The sequence below is a fragment of the Accipiter gentilis genome, chromosome 11, assembly GCF_929443795.1.
Source record: "Accipiter gentilis chromosome 11, bAccGen1.1, whole genome shotgun sequence".
In the NCBI taxonomy this organism is placed as follows: Eukaryota; Metazoa; Chordata; class Aves; order Accipitriformes; family Accipitridae; genus Astur; species Astur gentilis.
The window spans coordinates 17,078,374-17,100,730 of record NC_064890.1 but is presented as its reverse complement, the minus strand read 5'-3'; the positions used below and the strand labels follow the sequence as shown (position 1 = coordinate 17,100,730).

At 36.3% G+C, this 22,357-nt stretch overlaps 1 protein-coding gene across 4 annotated transcripts in view; it reads right to left on the bottom strand.

Annotated features, from left to right (window-relative positions):
* Positions 1-22,357, bottom strand: part of CPNE8 (copine 8) — a 109,739-nt gene that overhangs the window by 13,188 nt on the left and 74,194 nt on the right. For all 4 annotated transcript variants that reach the window (XM_049813939.1, XM_049813940.1, XM_049813941.1 and 1 more), the window contains 6 exons: positions 18,148-18,201; positions 15,187-15,248; positions 6,385-6,431; positions 5,441-5,622; positions 4,079-4,206; positions 350-452 (listed from right to left, as the gene is read on the bottom strand). In XM_049813939.1, coding sequence (XP_049669896.1) covers positions 350-452; positions 4,079-4,206; positions 5,441-5,622; positions 6,385-6,431; positions 15,187-15,248; positions 18,148-18,201 — 576 coding nt within the window. The remainder of the gene's footprint in view (positions 1-349; positions 453-4,078; positions 4,207-5,440; positions 5,623-6,384; positions 6,432-15,186; positions 15,249-18,147; positions 18,202-22,357) is intronic.

Sequence of the window (22,357 nt, the reverse complement as noted above, 5' to 3'; positions counted from 1 at the left end):
CAGACTCTGTCTACGTGCTGCTAGCTAGAACCTGAGGGCATCTTGTTCTCCAGTGAAGAGAGAACATTTCAGTAGTATTTTCATGTGCACCCTACAAACTGGAATGCCACTGAATCTCTACAGGAGGTAGTGAAGATGGGCCTTCAAAAATATGCCACCTAATTCTACACTACTCATTTTGACATGATGTCAAATTTTAATGTAGGCTTTTCACCCACCACCTCACTATTAACTAGATCCACTGTGCTGTGTTCAAAACTATTGGTATAGATCTTTTCAAACCCTGCCTGGAAGTTGTTTCTGTGTGTACTTTCATCTGACATTTCCCAGGGACAAAAGCAAAACTTACATTCACTATGGATTCTTTTGTCTGAGCCATATCAGAAATAACACCATCTGTAATAATGAGAAGAACAAAATACTGGGAGCCATCTTTTACTGAAGCAGCATATCTAAGGGAAGAAAAAACAACATTATAACAATAAAAAACCCCTTTTTACAAAGGAACTAATATGAAAAGAAGTTGAATTTTTAAAATTTGACTACTAAGGACTAAGAAAAATAAAGAAATATGATGCAGCGGGTTTCAAAAGTAAAGACATTCATAATTAAGATAGACATTCTACTTCAAAATGAGAACATTAGGAAAACATACCTCATACAATATTGATACTGGTAATCTGCATGTGTTGAATCAGTGAAAAATAGGAACTGTATCACTACCAGGAGGAGCATGGACAGAATGTCCTTTATAGAATCATGAGTTGTTAGAAACTCTAAGTTATGTAATAGTTATTACATCTGGGGAACCTAGTTTGGTATGAAGGGCATACATTAATATTGAATGGTTGGTTTTATAGAACAGATAAAATTTATCAGGAATCAGCACATTCCATAATTTTATTTTTTTTTTTCGTCTTACAAAAACAGGTTACTTACTGTTGACCATGCTTGCAGACTTACAGTTCACATTCATGTGCACATTTGTACAATGGCTGAACATGCACCCTGCAACCCTGGCTTAGATATTCATGTCTGTACCACCCCTAGATGTCCTTTCAAGACTCAAGCTTCTCCCTGTACTGCACATGAATACAAGACAAAACACATCCAGTGCCATTTCATTCCCACCTCAGCCAAAGGACCTAAGAAGCAACTGATCTTTGAAAATGAGCAACTTTTGAAGATTTGAAAAGTCCTGATAGACAGTGAGTCCATAGCAGCCCCACTGAACTCTATGGCCTGCATACCAGAAACTATGACTTCAGTTCATTTATCTTCAACTCCCAAGGGTCAAAGTGTCTTATACAGTTAGTGAAGAACTTTTTTTTGTGTGTAGCAGGTCGCTCCACTTGCTGCTTCACTTGACAGCAGCCAGTATAGCTCCTACTTTCATGAAGGCTCTTGGTGCTGTGAAGGAGTCAAATAGTAGAACCTTGTAATAAAAGTAGCAATGAGTAGCATGGAGATCAGTACAAAAAAAAAAAAAAATTAGTTTCCATATGAAAACTGTAGAATATATGTCCAAGTACAGAATATGACTGTCAAAGAACTCACTATCTTATTGGCCGCTGAACATGAAAGGTCTGTGTCACTGAACAAGATATGTTCTAATGATGCTCATGATGATTGCATATGCTTAGGAAATTCTAACTCTGATGTTACACAGTGCATTTGCAAGCGAGTACTCCCAATAAGTAAGATGCTGTAACCACAACATTCACAAGACTTTGGAGGAATGTGTGTGAAATGCAATCTACAACTCACAGAAAGCCATCACGTTCCTCCCTCTCCCTCCCCAAGATACAGATGGGTAGAAAAACCACACAGACAATGAACCTGTTGAACATCATCTATTTTCATTCTGGCAGTAGGGACTGATAGTTAAGTATCTAGATTAGCAAGACCTACTGTGGAATACATTTTCACTACCATGCAGAGACTTCTTTTATCTCATTTTTCCACAATGCTTATAAGCTTTTCAATGATGACTGCAGTGACAAGGGATGATGAGAGTAAAAGTAAAAATTTATTACCCTTTCTGAGCACTTAATACTGTCTACGTACCTACACTGAAGAAATGGAACAGAAATTTGGTTATTTCAAATTTTCCACAGAATAAAACATTCTGAAGTCTTTTGCAAGAAAGATCTTATATGAGGAGAGGAGATGACAGAAGACAGTGGGTTGAATTTGGTGTAGTTTAGATAACTTCCTAGCTGGGGATGGATGATAAACTCATTATCTGCTTAAAGAGCTTCTGAAGAGTTCCGAGATCACAACAGGATAGTAATATCTGACATTGTTTCCAGAGATTTCATCAGAGGATTATTTTTAAGTAGGAGGGATGTGGGAAGAAGAAATTTCTTTGAGACTGAAGGTAGATTCGAAGAGTAACTGCAAGCTAGATCAACATTTCTAGTACTATGTGTATGACAGTCAACAGAATAACCAAGAAACTGAACCTTGAAGGAAAATGATGTTACTGAGAGCTGGACTGGTACATGGATTGTATTAAGGATGATCATGCAGTAGAAATCCTCATGAAGATACTTCTCTTTTCCACTATAATGTAGTGTGATTTGCCACCAGAAGGAGTTCCCAAAGTTGGCAACAACTTGGTATTTAGACAAAGTTCAGTGGAAGAGCTACAAATGGTGGTGACAGGCTTCTGTAATTCTGAAAAAGTTGACAAATATTCCTGAGAAACAACTGGTGAGAAAAGGAACTCAATTTATGCCAATGCTTTGATGGTACTAGAACCAGAATTTAAATTTTTTGAATGAACAGGAGGCTTGAGGTTAATCGCCAAATTCTGAACCAGCCAGCTCAGCTGATATGGCAAGTTCTAAAGAAGAAAAAGCCAGAGAAGTCAATGGGTTAGATTTCCAGTTAACATGGCTAATGCAGACTCTGAATGCCACTTATATGGAACTCAGCTGTCAGAAGGATTGGCGTATTTCCTCACAGTCTGAAAACTGCTACTGGAGAGATCCTGTCAAAGGGAAGATTAAAAGGAGACAGCTAGTTGCTAAAGACAAGCAATGGAATATGCACGTACATAATTTGAATGGTATGATTTGAAGATGGAACAACTAATCTTCATGATAAATAACTGAATTCAGCTATCTAGCCATGCTGCAGTACCCAGAAAATTCTTCGCACTATAGAATTTGCAAATTATTTTTCATTGGGCTGTAGAACTAACAACAGCAAGAACAGATAGTAAATAAATACTTCTTGCTACAACAATTAACTATTTTGCAAGCTCATAAATAAAACATTAACAATACAGGGATTTACACTTCCCTACTGCTTTATTTTATAAACATTAGTTCTTCCTCTATATCTATAAAGAAAATAAAATCTGTTCAGGTAGTTACTCAGCTAAATTATCTGAGCCATATCACTTTTCCTATACCAACACATGGAGGTATACTGTAAGTCACGATCTTGTATATCAAAATAAGGCAACATTATCCTTCTTAAGAAACTTCTGCAAACACAAGAAGGGTTTTACTTTGAGAAGTTAGATGAGGTGTTGCATAACACAGCACAATGGCTCCCCAGTGGCGGCTGCTGCACTATAGCCTTAACAGTACCACTACCAGCTGGGAATTGTTGCCACAGAGAGCCTTGGAAAATTTTGTTGATATTTTGGACATTTTGAGATTAGAGGAACCACATATGCCAAAAAAATTTGCATTTTATAAATTTTCTGATAGATTTCTGTCTTTTCTGGGAAGCAAAAATTCTGTGCTCCAAAGGACATAAAAGGAAAATGGCAGAGTGATCTCACAAAATTTTTTTTCATTATGATTTCTCCTAAGATTTTAACACAGGGTGGATCAACTGGATCACTTGTATTTATTTTTAATCAGCGATGAAATTCTGCATAATACTAGCATATGGTCTTCAAACCTACTCAAAGGTACAAGACAATCATGTTAGACTGAATAAACAGAACAGCTGTAAATATCTTTTTCAATGTTTAGCATCATGTAACTGTTAGCCTTTTATGTGTGATAGTTATACTTACAATAAGAAGTTTCTGCAAAGTACCTGTTGTGATGCTTACCTGGCTACATGATTAATTACAGGGGCAAAGTTTGTTGGTCCATAAAGCTGTACAGATTTTAGACTCCTGTAATATGCCTCCATTACACCATCAATTCCATGGCAGTATGGATTTTGAGGGTTTCCATTCTAACGAAAGCAAGAGATGATTAATCACTAAAAGTAATTATGATGAAAAAATGATGTAGGTTAGTGAATGCTACCCAGTGTACATTTTTAAATGGCAAAGACCTAAGCATTCTAGGATCTATTCAGAGAGTTTACTACAAATGCCCAATGTAAGTGCCATGGCTGGTTGTGAATGTTAACCGCCTAGGGAAAGAGGTTCTAGCAGCCTCACGTTATATGCAGTCTGGATCACTGGAACTGGTTCCAGTTCTTTCCTCTGTAAAAGTACCACAATGCCTCATGAATTAACTGAATTAGTTTTAGAAACAACTTTTAAAACTGAAACTAGCCAGGAATAAGTCTGCTGTTTTAAAGGCCTTAAGATTATATGTATCAATATATTTGAACTTGCCACATGAAAGTCCAAAGTCTGTGATTCAAATTAATACCTGCAATTGCACCTGTTTTAAATTACTATCCATGTGGAAAACCTTTCCTTGAGATAAGACATGTGGCATTGTTTTCTAGCACAGGCTAGAAGAAGAAGAAACAGAAGAAATAGACATCTACAATCACCAGCATTCTGCCATGTCTTTGCTGCTATCTAGTTAAAACTCACCTGATATACCTATGCTTGCTGTAATTCTGACAACTCTATCCTACTCAGAGAAGAACAAAAAAACTGAAAATAAGCAAGTAGATAAACATCCACACTAATCACAAACATTTATAACACATCAACCTTTCTGGCAAATCCCGTTAGATTTTAGGTTTGTCATTTAACTGGCACATGGACCAGTCTCAGATTTGTTCGTCATTTCAGCTTCAAGTCCACTTAGTTATCTCTATGCCTCTAAACTAGCAGCCTATAAAAGATAAAGAGATCCCAGAAAATGAGAGAGAACTATAACAATAATAATGAGAGATTATCTTTGGTCACGATCACTTGCTTCTTAAGATAGATTAGCTTCAGTCTGAAGTCTTTCAAGCATCTGTTTCTCATGCTGCTACAGCTGAGGTTAAAGATGATTACTTTTCTTTATTACTATTTTTGGCCTACAGGGACTTCTGGACGCTGGATTTCTTTCAGTAAATTCACTATGATGAAAAATTCTGAAACAGTCTTTTATACAGAAGAATTAGCACATTCTCTGTTCTCTACTTGTCCAGTAATTGCTTAAGACCGCAACCTTAACTCCCAAAATTTTGTTGTAGCAAAGAAATTAAAACAATATATAAATATTTATTTACTTACCAGTGCAAATTCATGTGACACTCTTCCATCTGGAGGCAGTCTAGCTCCAAAACCTAGAGCTGGGAACATTTTATCACTATCATAGTCCTGAATTATTTCACCTACTGCTTTCAGTGCCATGCCATAAGCATTCAGCTGATAGGGATTCATGTAGTGCAGCGAAGTAGGCTGTGAAGGGTTACCTGTTGAAGCAAGAATCAGATTTACTTTAAAACTGAATCACTTCAAAATGTTCTCTCTTAAAAAAGACAGAAATCTAAGAAAGCAGAAATTGAAAAGAAAGGATCATGAAAAGAAAATGAACTTATTTCCTATATACATAACTGTGGTTTTATCAGGTAAAAATGCAATGTTCTGAATACATTTTTAATAGGTTAACAGTAGTAGCTGTAAACTTTTTCAGCATTGAAAGGGCAGCAACAAAGTGATTAGACTTGTAAATTTGTGTCATTTTATAATATGATACACACTTTTAGGATGAAATTTACATAAGTATTATGACATTGTGAAAGCAGCTTTGGAGGAGGATGAAAACTTATCTCTGCTTCACCTCACTTCAGCCTCACTCCACCTGAAACTCCTTTCTTTTGCCCCTCTCAATGGGGTCTTCTAAGTTAGCCAGTTTTCTCCAAGCAATAAGAAAGAAAAAATAAAAATCAGAAAGTACACAAATATTTGCAAACTGCTCCTACTTATTCAATTTTATAGGTGGCTTCTTCAATTTTTATCTGTTCTGTTTGCCCTGCTTTTCTGGACAGGAATTGGCCTCCAGTCTGTTGCTCAACAAAACGGAATCCTGCTTCCAGGTGGTGCCAGGCATACAGATAATCAATAATACAATGAAGTTAAGCAGAATACTGATATCGATACACACACACACACATATGTACACTTAAAACTGAACACAGCACATACATACACAGGATGTTTATTTCTATTCTTACCATTTGAGGCTGTGAAATCAATAGCTACTGTGAAATTGATTTGGGTTCTGCAGAAAAAGCAAATACAGATCTTATTAATAGTTTTACTGTTATGTGGAAAAATAAACAAGAGATTGTAATGTTGTTTGTGGACAAACTGTAGGACACTGACCTTCTAATACAGGAAATAAACACTGAAAATACTCTAAGGTTCCAGCCAAAAGCTACACAACACTATTTTATTAACACACTGAAAACAGTTACTTTACTCCATCCTTCCTTTTTGCACTGTTTATGAAAAATCCTAAATCATTAATAAGTTTATTAACATCCATAAACATTATTAATTCATTTTCAACAGTGATGCTGACTTTTCCTTGAACATATTTTAGCCTTAGTCATGGAAGACTTTGACAAGGGAAGTAGGCTTTTACGGATCTGCTCATTTTCTTAATACTAAAACTGTACCTTCAATCAGAACATGTTTGAAATCATGCTATGCATAAAATCTTTGGACAGGATATCATAGTTTTGGACAGTGGATTTCTTTCATGTGAATATAGTCAAAAATTTGAGTGAGCATATCAAGGTAATTCTTGGAAGACAAAAGTAAAACTGGAAGCAGGTCTGTATTTGGAGCAGTAGCTGAGTAAAGCCATTATTGTGCATGGATCAGTTGTTAGCAGAGACATTGTCAGAAAAATTAATCATTAATAGACTTTTACAGAGTGACAATCCAATTAAAAAGTTCTGTTCTGCAACTTCCTTCAGGACAAAAAACTGTCATTCTGGAGATAATCTCTTGGCTAGTAACACTCTATCAGGAAAAAGAGTTTGTATGAATTTGAAAATTGACTTTTTGTTCAGATTGAGTTTTTTACATCTTCCTTCAAATTTCTGCCTCTCAGTGTGTGCAAGTATGAACTTAATGACCAAATTAGCAAAGATTAAAGCTTTTTGAAAGTTATTGAGCAGATTTAACTCATGCACATTTAGATTAAACATCTACAATCTGAAACCTGGCCTTGCAGTAGTGGTTTTAGTTCTCAAATAACCTGATGTGCCCAGAGAAAACACTATTTATTTAATAAAAAAAAGTGTATGAAAAAAAATTCACATGGAATCATTTTATCATACTGATCAAGGCTAACACAAACTAAGCTAGGTTATGAGCGGACTCTGTCTCCAAAAAGTGATAAAAGCCTACCAATGCCCACAGTATCAGTAAGAGTCCTTGGAACATGGTCAACCCAGGATATGTCTAAAAATGCTGTGGCCTCAATATGGACTTCAATTAAAAAACAGTGAAAGCTGCTCCAATCTCTGAAAAGTTCAGAGGCCTAAGCTTTATGAGAGAAGTTTTTCTGCCAATACTTCTGCATTCTGCTTTATGCAGTTTCACCAGAAAATTTTAAATGGCATGACAAGTCAGATTTTGTTTGATCTGTACCCAAATGTCAGGCACTGTGGCTTCTTAAACACAATGTCCTTCTGCACTACCAGTTAGTTGTAAGAATAAAGATCCTAAGAAGTGCGTGTCAACTAGTTTTCTACCACCATCACTACAGCATGCAGAAAAGTTGTCTTCCTCAGATAAGAATAGGTTAGGAAAAACAATGACAAAAAAGTCTAATACAATACCATTTCTCTATTTATGCTTAGAGTCCTTATTAGCACTGCTAGGAAAAACTGCTTTTGGGCTATAAACTTCCTGTACTTAAAATTTAAGGGCTTTGGTGTGGTGCAGTGTTTGAAGAGTAAAACAAGACTTTTCTAAGCATTACATGTCAGGTACATCAAGTACAAAAATCCTTCAGCATGCTGAAGAATGTGTCACTGAGGAAAAAAACCACTCAAACAGCTTTTCCTCTGCATAAGAAACAGCAAAACTTATTTGTAAACTCATTTCCTGGATGAGCTATTCTGATCCAATTGGCAAGAAGAAAGAGAGTTTCATGGATTCTGAAGACAGAAACAAGAGAAAGCACAGTAAAAGAAGACCAAAAAGGAAAATGACTAACAAAAGTAAAAGAAAAAATATTAAACCCACATCCAATAGCAAAAAGAACAACGTCAATTTTCATGTGACTACTGGTAATGACTGAGCATCAGTTTCTGGAGTATTCCTCCAAGCAGCATACCTGTATTAAATGTATACTGCTTCAGATAACAGAAATCCATCTGGTAAACTAGAAAGACTCCCTCTCCCATTTACAATCCACTGTAATCTGGACTATAATTTTTGTCCAAGCAGAAGAGTATGCATATTGCAGTATCTGCCAATTTGACAACTACAAAAATCATGATGTAAACCAAGATCAAAACAGATGACTACATCTCTAGAATTTGTTTCCATCTGTATATACATTTTAATGATACCGCTATAGAAAAACATGCAAGAACTTAAACCATTTACTTGATTTCAACAATTTATAGATGACTGTACATAGATCAGATTTCAGTTTCCTAAATATAGGTTCCTAATGCTGTTTTAGAGCCCCCAGGATACTTGCTACACCATGGAAATTTTTGGGAGTCTAAAATGGCATTAAATTACTATATAGTTCAGGAAACTGGATCCCACTCTTAATGCAACTGTCACTTTGTATTATGGACTCATGACCACAGAGAATGTCATTAATGTCTTACAGAGAACCAGGAAAGCTAGAACAAACTCTGTTAGGGCAAACCTGCACTGTAAACGCCCTATGTTTTCAATGACCATTTTGTTTCATATATCATACAACATATGTATGGAGAAAAGAAGGCTCAGGGGAGACCTTATTGTTCTCTCCAACTACCTGAAAGGAGGTTGTAGTGAGCTGGGTGTCAGCGTCCTCTACCAGGTAACAAGTGATAGAACAAGACAAAACGGCCTCAAGTTGCGCCAGGGCAGGTTTAGACTGGATGTTAGGAAAAATTTCTGCACTGAAAGGGTTGTCAAGCACTGGAAAAGGCTGCCCAGGGAAGTGGTTGAGTCACCATCCCTGGCAGTATTTAAAAGACGTGTAGATGTGGCACTTAGGGACATGGTTTAGTGGTGGACTTGGCAGTGCTATGTTAACAGTTGGACTTCATGATCTTTAAGGTCTTTTCCAACCTAAATGATTCTATGGTTCTATATCAGAAACATCCATCTGAATATGATCTCATGGAAAAGCAACGTAGAAGCCTAAGTTACACAAGGCACCAGTGTCCTCTGAGGGAAGGAACAATAAATTGCAAAAAGGTACAAGATAAAGGTCAACCCTTGTAGTCAAAATTATCAAAATGTAATTAAACCTTTTTTGAACACAAAACTGGGTCTTTCAAACAAACAGTTCGACTTCGAATTAGTACCACTGGAGAAAATATTTTCAAAAGCAGCTCTAATACTGTGAACATGTGTATTTTGTGTGAAAGATTACTAAGAAAAGGTATTAATTTCTCTACTGCTTCACAAGGACTGAAAAAATTAACCAGCTATAACTAACAAATTAATCCAGGAAAGCTAATTTAAAATCTGTGTGTCACAAAAACATCAGATACAACTACCTTGGAAGCCAAATGGGATGGCTGGGAAATTAATCTGGATGACATTTTAAGAAGTGTTTTCATGGTAACATGTGTTATTCTGGAACCAAAATAAATGTAATAAATATATCTGAAAGTCCCCTGTCCTGTTTTTATTTCTACTACATGTTTTATTTCTTTTTAACAGACTAATTCTTAGGTCATATCAAGTATACATTATTAGGTTACTGTTATTATTAACATATTAACCTTCATCAACAATAATGGGCTTATTGCATATAATACTGTATTTCATGTAAGGGACATTAGCTGAAAAATCATTAATTCAGAATAAGGACACTCAAAATTTACAAAAGCATATAAAATTGAAGCCCTTGAGACAAATTTAGGTGCTGGATTAAATGATGCAAATTTTAAAACACATCAAGACAACAAAACTTATTGTTTCTGGTAAGGAAATTCTTTGGCTAAGGCTGTGTCCCTGCTTTTCCAGCTGTATAGCTCTCCTAGGAGCTACATTAAAAGCTCGTGACACCCGCTACATCACTGATGTTGTGATGTCATGAGGCTTTGCACAAAAGCCGCTAAAACACTGACACCTGACTAGGCAGGCTGAACTACTGAATGTCCTGCCCCAAGGGAGAATTCGGGTAGAATATCCAAGCACAGCAATGTGCCTTATGGATTCTGTGCTGGATAGATCATTACTACTCTGCCAGAATTTAGTTGGTATAGAAAGACATGATCTATTTGATACCTGGACAGGTGATTTTACCCTACACTACCACGCGAAATGAAGAGAGCATCTTAAAAGAAATGGTAACCTTCACCTCACAACCACAGAAAAGCCATTTTGTTTGCTTCTTTGGGAGAGCAAGATGAAAGCTATAGTCTTTTAATAAGAGCTCTATCAGCACTGATACACACAAGGGAACAAACTAAGCCTGGATGTAACTTTCGACTAGGCTTGATAACATTTGTAATGATTAGGTTTTTTTAAACAGTACATTGGAAGGAAACATGAATTTTCTCCTGCGGCTTTGGACTGACAACCAGCTGGTCTGTTAGCAAGGGGAAGCTGTTGAAGGTTTGAGGACCACTTACTGTGCAGAACTCTACAATGGAGCTAGTGGAGTAACTAACGCTCTCAAGAGGCTGTATCCTCTCCATGGCATTTAAGTCCTCAGTGACAGTTATTTTATAATCTCCCCTTTGCAGATACTTGTTTGGTGAAGTGCTGTACCAACATAAAGAAGATTTTTCTGATAAAGGGTCTACAAGGTCTTCTTCTTATATAGTCTTATTACTCCTTATTTTTCTCCAAGGGTACAAGAAATATATGGTAAAGCCTCCAAAATACATAGCTATAGCTGCCCTTGCTTCATAACTGTATCTCACACCAGGTCTCCTACAAACATCAAATATGCATGCCATTACATCATATAGTGTACTGGTTGGATGAAAACAGCTGTCATGAAAGGAGTTCTAAATTTCCTTTTTGACCATCAATGATTCAATCCAGTTCAGTTAAAAATGTATTACCAAAGCCCTTAGAATCCAAACAACATGTGGGTGTTAATTTCCAAAAACCTGGATGAAGGTAAGGCTTTTAACATGATTGGAGCAAAACATTTCCTCTTATGTCCCACTAATCTGGGTCAGAAGAAATGACAATATTTTTCATTTGCAAAAGGATTCAGCTCCTGAATTTTATTGATCTACAAATGCCTAGATTAACTTGTTAGCTTACTCCCTTTTCTAATAAGTCAAACAGGCTAGAAACTTCTGCACAGAAATATCCTTTCTGTCCACTAAATCTTGCAGCTTTTTGGCTCCTGGTGTCTCTTCCAGACAAAACCAGAGCATGGTATAAATTGTTTAGCAGTCATTCCTGTAAAGCAGGATAATTTCAATTGCATTCCTCTTCAAGGTCGTATCCCATACATTCCCGAGCTTCTTCATATATTTGGAGGTGTTTTGATAGGAATACGTTATTAATTGGTAAGTGGCAGGAGAAATCTGATTTTGAAATATACATTAATTTTTAGCACAATGTACCTATTTTAAATGTGGGAAGGTCAGTGTGGCAAAATATGTGATTAAGTATCAAGATGTAAGGAAAAGCCAGCTACTAAGGTGGCACCACTTGATGTAATATTCAGATGCAAAGAGACATCCACCTCTTTCCTGCCATACTGCTATAAAATCCAGTCTTTATGTAGTAAAACGGAATTAGAATTTACAGACAAAGTTCTGTTTCATTCTTCAAAGCTCTTTAAAAACACAACAGTCATATAGATGATACTTACAATGGAATATCCCAATTAAACAGATGCAGACTCAAAACATAAATTAAATCAATACTGTAATCCCAATTTGTTGCAGTTAAAGCTGTCAGGATTACCATTAAATCAGTATTAGTTCTAGACACCTCAAATCAATTACAATGAAAGTTCTGAACATGAAGTATTTCATAAGAATCCATTTATGGAAGAGCCAATATTGTCCCTATTGCAGAATCAGTGTTTTCTTCTCCTTGCCTAACTAAATGGAAGAAAAAAAGGGAATAAAAAAACCCCCCAATTTTGGAGGACATACTTGATGGGAAAACAGACTGATTAATGACAAAATCTTCTCTTCCCCCTTCCTTCAAAACCTGTCAACTGGACTGCAACTGATGTGTAGTACTGTTAAATGAGACAAACAAAGGAAGAGAGAAGCCAAGAAAATGACTCTGAGTCTCAGCCTCCTGCTCATGTTTACAAAACTATATAGGTTGGATAAAGAAAGGTAACATTTTATACAAGTTATTTCTACAGCCTTCACTGGCATGTACATAGAAATAGCTGTATGAATCACTAAACAGACTCTATATAAAATAATTAAACCATAAGTATTACTGCTTATACTTCTAAGCACAGAGTATTCTACTAAATTATACTCTTTTTATATAAAACAGGAAAAAAGCTTAAGTGGTAATTATTAGTATCACAAGTCTTCTTTGACTTGCAGTTAGAGATATATACAAAATATCAATAAGAAAAACAAAGTATTATTTGTATTCAAAATTTCTATTTGTCTACAGAATGTAGATAATTAGGTTTATTAACTTGTATTGTAACATCTCAGTGAGAAATGTGATAAACCATACTGAAAAGATTACATATGCACCCACTATAGTCTTTTCTTTCCAGATTCAGATATAAAACTTAATTCCTCAGTTCCTTATACACACTTCTTGTAGAAATGAATTTTGAATGAATGGGCAATAAGATGGTTGTGGCATATACGTACAACACACAGAACAAACAGCTACACTAGAGGCAGAACTGTTTCTTCATGCATTTGTGTATACATATACTTCATTCAGCACAAACTTTTGGTAAAAGCGGATGGATGGCCATTTTCTACTTCTGTTAAAGTCCTGAGAAAGGCAACAGCAGTCCTAATAAATCCTGATCCTGACCCAGATCTGTGGTTTGCCTTCCCAGCCTGACCTTGGTCTGCCTCATCACCACAAACTTCTCTAATGATCTGGACTCTTAACTGAGCCTGGCCACCATCTCTGGGCCTGCCCTGCTTGCCTTGCCCATGTACTGTACAACGGGGCCCTAGCTGGTGAGACCCTGCCCTACCAGCCATGCTACCTAGCTCCGCTCCCAGCAACCCAGCCATTCTGGGGAGGGACGGCGGCTCCCTGACACAGCCCCTTCCCTCCGCTAACGTGTCCCACTACTTACACACCTCAATGATGGGCCTATACAGCTCGCTCTAAAGGTCACCCATAACCTGTTGTGTATACCATACAACACTGTAATATCAAATGATCAAATCTGAAATGTTGTAGAGACTCTGCATTCTATCCAAATGAGAAAACACGTTCAGCCACCAGAGAGTGAGCCAATGAGCAAGTCAAATCACAAATTTCTCCAAAGATAGTCAATAAGAATTTTAAAGAGAATACGTCTACATCCATGTTAAAAACCCTAATTAAGCATTCCCATTTTTAAGTATTATGCATAAAGTATTCTTGTCAGGTTTAACCTTAATGAGCCAAAAGACACAGTATTTTGAGATACTTAACAGACTGAATTCACCCTTAGTGAAAATATTTATTTTCTTGAATGGAGATTGAACAGCAGTGCATTTGGATTTTCTAACTTTAAAATTTAACTGTTTTGGAGAACTGAAACATCAAAGCAGCTGCTAGTCCTTGAGAAAATAAAAAATTACACTCTGCAGCAGCCCATGGGTTAGGGTCAACAGTTTGGAGCATATCTTGACGATCCATGCCCTCTACAAGTTATCAGATCAGTATAGAGTACAACCTCAGGTTGCGGTTTTTCAAAACCTTGAATGCAATGGCAGTCAAGATAGCTTACTGACAGTTTCTCTGTAGCCAAGCATTATGATTGGGGGTGTCACTTTAACTTAATGAACTTCAATGATTAAGGTGTTAGGGATAAACCTTAAGGACATTCTCATCTGCAGGACTACCACTGTTGGGAACAAAGGCAAAGCCCTATATTGTGACTGCCAAAACACAACACAGACTCCTTTTTTATTTCAGCTGAAGCCTGGCTGAAGACTAGCACAAAAAAAGTGATTTGTTTCTTCACAGGTAATCCATGCTCTAAAAGAAATGTAGAATGTATATTCAGACAGTATGCCTCAAAAATCCATATTAAGTGCCTAGGTGTGTACAGCAAATTGTTTCCATTTATCCTAGAGGAGAACTGTGTTCTGGCAGGGAGGTTAAGAGCCAGGAATTTATGAGATTCAATTCCATTTCCAGGCATGTTCTAAGGTAAGCCATTTGATGCTTCTGTCTCTACTTCCCTTCTGGGAAAATGAAGATAAAAGAGAAATTGAACATGTTACAGATTTTACATAATTAGTATTGAAAAAAATGCCTTTGAAGGGGAAAGGTTCTAAATAAATGCTAATATTAAATACACCAAAGGTCAGAGTAATCAGAAGAAATAAAACAGCATTTTACTAATTTAACAGTATAGAAAGAATTCCCTTATGATTAATCCAATTTTCACTGGCTGATCATAGGTCATTACTCAATCTCAGTGTTTTAGTACCAACACCCATGCCAACATTATAAGCGAAACTCCATAACTTAACTTACATCAATAACTATCTGCAGGTTTTATGTAGGAAAGTACAGCCTCTAAAATGAGGAAACAATACAGCTCTTTACAGATACTACTTAGAGTCATCATATGCAAAGTACATATACAAATTATTAGTGAATTACAATGAAATTGTGAAAACAAGAAAGGTTTGTTGCCAATCACATACCCGCCTTTAATATAGTCAAGGAATGAAACTTCTGTTTCAATTAGGAAGGAAAGCAACGTTACCTGAAAGCAAATAAAAGAGAGTCAGACATGAATTGTCACTTCCCAGTTGAACAAGTAGAGACATAAGCACAATATTTTAGGAGCTCTATCCTTAAGACGTATTTTCCTACAGTATTAGGGAAAATAGAAGATTAAAAAAAAATGAAACCATTTCAATAGGCAGTTCTTGAAAGGGAAGAGAAAAATTTGGAAGTGTACAACAATTGCTCTTTGTTGTGGTTTGTTGGTTTTTTGTTGGTTTTTTTTGCAAAAGGTAAGGGATGGAAAACTGTATTCCAGGGCAGGTTACTACACGTATGTCTTCTGATCGCTGTACACTACATCTACACACGAATATTAGAGGCTAGATGATAATGCATCTATTCTGTAAGTACTTCAACACTGTTTAAAGAACTCAATTACAATTATTTGTGTCATTTCTCATCTCACATTAAAAGTGGTATTGAGTATTGATGCAAGCCAAGAATACAAAAATCTAGTCAATTATACACATATATGAAATACACTAAAAAATTTAAAGCGGAATATATAAAAAATGCAAAGAGAAGAAATTCCTAAAGATGTTACTAGCATTTCCAGCACTTGAGTCACAGAAGTATAAACTCAAGTGGAAAAGATCCAGCATTTAATTTCTTCATACACCACACAACATTTATGAAGCAAAGAATTCAATCCAAATGATTTTCATTTTATATACAAAGTGACACAAAACTCTCTCACAAGATAAGTGCATCAGGCAGTCAGTGAAAACTGCTTAAGTAACTACTCAAAGCAAATTCACTGATAATGATACAATGAATAAAAAGGGGATGGAAGTTTGTCACAAAATTTGATTTGCCTCCAACTACAGCAAAATATAAAAACTTAAAATATTCCTATGTGGTAAACTTGGGACTCAGAATGAGATTACAGTTAGAAATTCTATCTTCTATCCTACTTCCTTTGTCACAGGTTCTCTGTGATTCTTAGTGATTTGCAAAATTTAAAACCATCAAATTACCCTTCTAGTTGTGAAGAAGAACAACTAGAAGAAGACCAGAACAAAGTTCTACCAGACTATCAGTAGCATAGTCTTGCATACAAGACTGAAATTTCTATGCATTTTCCCACTGGACATAGTCATTTTAATGGTTCATCTGTTATTACAGCTGGTCATCTTGCTCCTAATTAGTTTAAGCAAATGTTTTCAGTGAATCTGATTTTAAAAGGTAAAAAACTCTAATAGGCAACACCCTTCCAAAGTGGTCAGAGTGTTTACTTCCATACAGACAATGACTACCAATGTTCCAAGTTTTACACAGTGAATTTTAAATTTCACTACTTTGCTTTGTTCGAAACTAATCATGTATTCTGAAACATTTCTGCTTAGTGTGTAGTTTGTGTGTCTGAATTTAAAATGACCCCTTAAGTAATAATGAATTGAGATGGCTACATTGGTACATAGGTACACAGTCCTTAAAAGCAGCAGTGAGATAGCAGTCAATGACCTATATCCATTTTATTTAAAGTTTTCCAGAAGCCAACTTCCTATTAGTGAGAATGATGGTCTTGGTGCCTGGTTTGAAAATTCAGAAATCTGTGGGATAAAGAATATCTTGGGTGAATGACAGGGAGAAGAAAAACAAAACTGCAGGCAAACATGGAGAAGCATATGGGAAGCCTAAAGGACTAATAGAAGTGAGGGAAAACGGGGGCAAAGAGGACTTGATAAAGAAAAGAAATTACAAAACCAACACTAGAGAACACTGGTAGAGAAGGAAGTAAAATATGTTCTTTCAAATGCGAACGGATAAAAGTGAAGGTGCTAAAATATTCAAAACCAAAATCAACAGGAAAATTGAACATGTAAATGCATTTTTTGCTCTTCTGTACCCTAAGCCAGATTTCATCCCTACATTTTTGAGTACACTTACTTTAAGTATTGATTTAAAATAATCACTTTTTGTAAGTTTCTGAGTCACTAATTTAGCGTAATAGAACTTTATTTTAACATGCTAAATTGTAATAAAAGTAATATGTTAGCAAAAAATAAATTATTTAATGAATCAGCTCTTGTATGGTAAATTTTCATGGACAAGCTGTTTCTGCCTATTTTTTACAATTTAAAGCAGAGGTACAAAATTTTCCTACTGATGAACAGACTTATACAAGAATGTGAGAATGACAAAACATTCCTTCAAGGCTACAATTCAGAGTCAAAGTACCCCTACTGAATTAAGCTGAACTGTTCATGTAGAAAAAACCCACATGCTGTATGTGTTTTCAAAAAATTAGGTTTCCAATATACAATTCTTCAAAATTTATCTTCATTTTTTTTGTAAATGATGTTTTGAACGTCATGGATGCCAGAACATGGAAGCTGAGAAAGTGCTGAAGGGAATTATTTGCATGGCTAGCAAATGGTTTGTAAAACAGAATATGGAATATGAAAAGAAGGGCATTGAAATCTCATCCCAAACTATACTAACAGACCTTTCAACATAAATTTACAAAAACCTGTTGGTAATAAAAAATGTTGACTCTTTTTAGTTTAGCCATGATAAGCATATTAGCTTTTACTGCTGCCAGCTCAGCAATTAAATTTAAAAAGAAAATTGACTTTTAAAAGTGCAGATATGTTTCAGATAAAAATTAATAGTGTTCAGTCCAACAATTTCAAAAATTTGACTGAAATTTTGGTATAACTAATTTTGGAAATCATTGGCAACTTAATAGCACACTTGGACACATATTTTTTCAGACCCTTCAAATTAAAACATAAATGCTGTATAACAGTAATTAATTTATTGTTGTGGCCTTCACAGAAGGTTCTGTTCTAATCCTGTTAAATTACAAGTCAACTACACTCTGTTTGAAGAGAAAAGAAAAGCATCCAGTAACATAAAATACATTTACTTACTGTTCCAGAATTAACATACTTTTTCTTTTTTCCTTTTTTCTTTGGATTTATTACCTAGAAACACAGATACAAATATTAAAGCAGTATGATTTATGATTTAACATAAAGTATTAAGATACTTTCAATGCAGAAAGTAATCTACTTTCAGTGGATTCTAAATTTATTCAGCATACTATTTACTTATGCACCTCAATGCTGGGATATATGCATATCTGAAAACCAGTGAATTTATCCTCCTGGTACCTGCTAGGTAAGCCAGTGTTGTTATTCACATTTGACAAATAGGGGACTGGCGCAAGAGAGATGAGAGTGTTCATTAAATCTGAGTGCTCAGTGAAACACTTCAAATTTTCACAAGATTCTGCATTTTTCTGCAGTCCTGATTCCAGTGTTTCAGTGTACCGAGTCACCACTTCTTCATCTCACAATGCACCTCTTCACATTCCCGTTAATCTGTTTCCATCTTCTCCTCAGAATTATCTGAGAAAAATGAGAGTTGTTCTACTCCTAGTTTCTGTATTTGGTGCAATGACAGGATCTGTCTGACAGGAATAGCAATTGCAGGGACAGATCATACTGTGCCAGAATATAAACTAGTCAGTAGTTTCATGAAAATGGCACAGACCACCACCTGACTGGCCTACAGGAGTTGTGGGAGCTCGGTGTACTCCCCATGCACAAGAATCTTCATGGAACTGGACTACAAAGCATTAAACAGTTTTCTTGAATGTCTTGAACCCACATCTATAAAATTTCTCACTGTAGCCACCAATAAAAATTGTTTCCCTTCTAAATATCTACACATTCAAAGGCAAGTCTCAGTCAGTTTTATTACCTACACATTAAAACATACTCCTGCTTTTTTCAAAATCGCACATGGAATGTACTAGATGATCTTTTAGGTCCCTTCCAACCCAAACCATTCTATGATTCTATGAATTGGAAGCAAAGCATTATTTTATTAATTAGGTCTACCAACTATCTCTTCTATAACTAGGAAACTCAAATCCTTGTGGCTTATTGACAAGTTTTACTGTAAACTACTGACAGATGTTCTATGAATGACAAGGAATGAAAACATTCCCAATTGAAATCTTAGTCACTTAACTGTTATAAAATATTTAAACAATTTTGCCTGAAAATGGGAAAAATAATAATATACGGCTTCCAAAAATTCTCTCCCCCAAACAAAATGAAATTACTTTAAAGACCGTATTCCTTGCGTGATACAGAACAGCTGTGAAATCTAAGGCAGAAAGAGATAACTATCATTTGAGGTCTTCCCAAACAGGCTAAACAAGAGTGACTCTTTCTTTCCCTCCAGTATGTCCCAGTTATCCAGCAAGTATTCTTCAAAGCTTTTACTGCCTGACACATACATAAGCCCTTTAACACTTAAAAAAACCCCAAATGACCCCCATTCTTCCTATTAACAGTGTCTTGACTGGTGAGCAATGGATTAAATCTGTGTAATGGTGGTTTATAAACAATGCAGTAATTCTTGTTGAACCAGAATCTTAGCCAGAAAGTGGATCCTGCTGACAATTGCCCAGAAGAGGAAGATGAAGGAGGTAACAGACTGCCTGCCTACCCTGTGGCCCTTCATTCGCAGCTCTCCAGAATACAGTGGGCAGGCCTGAGTTAGCAGCATATTTCTTGCCAGCAGTCATTAAATGCCAAAAAGGAGATTCATCTGAACCTTCTGCTTCAGGTAATTTGACAATTGGCTTCTTAGGAGTTGCTAGGAAATGCACTAGAGATTGCAGAGAAATATCATGGGAAACAAAGCCTCTACCTGGGATCAAAGATGAATTCAATCACAGCTTGTCTCTCTCCTATAATTCCAGGTACTATAATTATTATAATATTTCTGTCTTTTCTTCTCAAATTTCAGGTAACTTGATAAATAAACCAACATTTTTTAGCCTCTGAAAGTCCTACACCCCTGCAGTAACCTAGGAAGCTACATGAACTCTTATATATTAAAAAAAGGTCAGTTGAAAAAAAGCTTGCTATAGCAATGTTTCAAATCTGAAAAAATGGGACACCCACTCAAACACAAATATCTCTTCTTGCCTTGGGTCAGCCTGTAAATGCAAAACAATTAAAAAAGAATTTGTCCAGTCTCTTTAGTTCTGATAGTGCACAGACTGATCAGGTAGAAGTACCAAAGATGAGATGCTCACGAAATGTATGCTACTGCTGGGAGTAAAATATTGATACTATATTTAAGAAACTGCAAAACGACTTAAGATGCTATGACAGAATATTCCTGGTAGGGTAGGAATCATGTCAGTGATACAACAGGAGAGGACATTTTCACTGCACACAGCAATCTGTGCTGTGACACTATCCATAGGAAACTGCTGTAAATTGCAGTAACTCTGGGGTTGATCTTGGATCTAAATAGGAAAAAAACCCCATGGCTTTCAGTTATCTTTGTCCTGCTTTACACAACAGCACCTTTGCTCATCTTCAAAATAAAAGTGCAGCACATAAGTAGAGCACCCTCCTTCCCTACCTTGCATTAATGCTTCCCTAAACCATCATATTTGTGATCACCTATATTAGGAATATAAAATTTTACAAAATACTGAAGTTTAATGGCAGTAGTCCAAGACCAATTAAAGGATAGCTTGAGGAATAACAAAGATCTGCACACCATACAGAAAAAAACCCAGGCTACAGCCACATAGGCTTGTCTTCTCATTATTAGCAAGAGTATCTTTCCATGAGGAAGAAAAAACACATTTCAGTTCTGAGAGACATGGTGCATGCAAACTGCATGATGCTGGAACTCATGGTGCAAGTACAAAAACTGACTTAAATCCTTCAAAAATCATACCTAAAACATGGAAGAAGGTCTTAAGTATTTATTCTGAGGGACGTAGGAGGTCCTGAAATTAAACTGTCTACCAGGATAACCATTAGCTGGATTTGTCTCACATCTGAATCACCCTTGGGAGAAGCAGAACTAAAAGAAGTTCTGATCATGGGATTAAGATTGCGTCAATGAAGATCTTGCAGACAGGCTGGTCAGGAGGTTCACCAGTCTGGACACATTTTTATGTTTAAATTCAGGAAGAGACTCTCCTACTAGAATGGACAAAGAGTGAATAGACCCGCAGTCCTCAAGACAGCTAGTCATGGAACCATCCCAAAAGCAACTACAGCCGATATGAATCCACAAGTCACCAGGTGGCATCACACAGTAGAAGTGCCTGTATTACCTGCAGTATAATTTGAAGGCAAATTAGCTGCTAATTTGAAATAGGAGATGCTCATACTGTCAAGACTACGTTAAAAGGAGATTTGGTGGAAAAAGCTATTCTTGTTTTTTCCGATGGCACACATGACCATTGTTGATGTTGGAGAGCTGTAGATAATACTTTTCTCTGGGAAAGGTGGGAGGGAGGGAGGGATAAGATCAAAATCCTGGCTTCTGGTAACACTGGAGATCAAGCATAGAGTCACTAAAGAAATACCAAGAAAAATATCACACACAATGTCCCCAGGTAGAAGCTGGGAAGGAGCTCCAGAAGATGAGAGAGAAGAAATACTTCTAGGGACTTCCAAATCAACAGGAAAAAAAAAATGTTAAGTGCCTTATTTTTTCTTCAGTTCCTATACTTGGTCTCCATTACATAAGACAAGGGTTGAAACTGCTGATGCAGTAAGAGGACCCATTTTATGCTACCAGAACTTCTAGAGAGTGGGAAGGCTCTGTGTCCGATGACATTTTCCAGGAGAGGACTGCTTTTAACTAGAATAATCCTGCTGGTAATCAGACCTAGGAATGGGCTTTTGTACGGTGGTGAGATGACAGCAATCTATTGCATGAGGATAAGTCAAGGTCTAACCCAGAGCAGCAACCAAGGCAAGAACCAAGGCAAAATGACAGCAATTTCTAATAGGACGCACAGTCACCTTCCTTATCTTTCCCTTAGACACTTTGGCAGATGCTGTATTTTCCTGGTTTATGTTCATTACGCAACTGATACAAACATCTTCTAACCTCATTAGAGAGGAGACTATAGCCTCTTCAATGTGAAAGAAAGGAAAACACAACTGAACTCAAAACTGGACTATTCCTGTGTTTAATACTATTTATAAACTCTGAAACAAAAGATCTCATATTTTATAATCAGTTTATTTTTATAAGGGATCTGTCAAAGAGTTATCAGATCACTGGAAATTGTAAAAAAAAAAA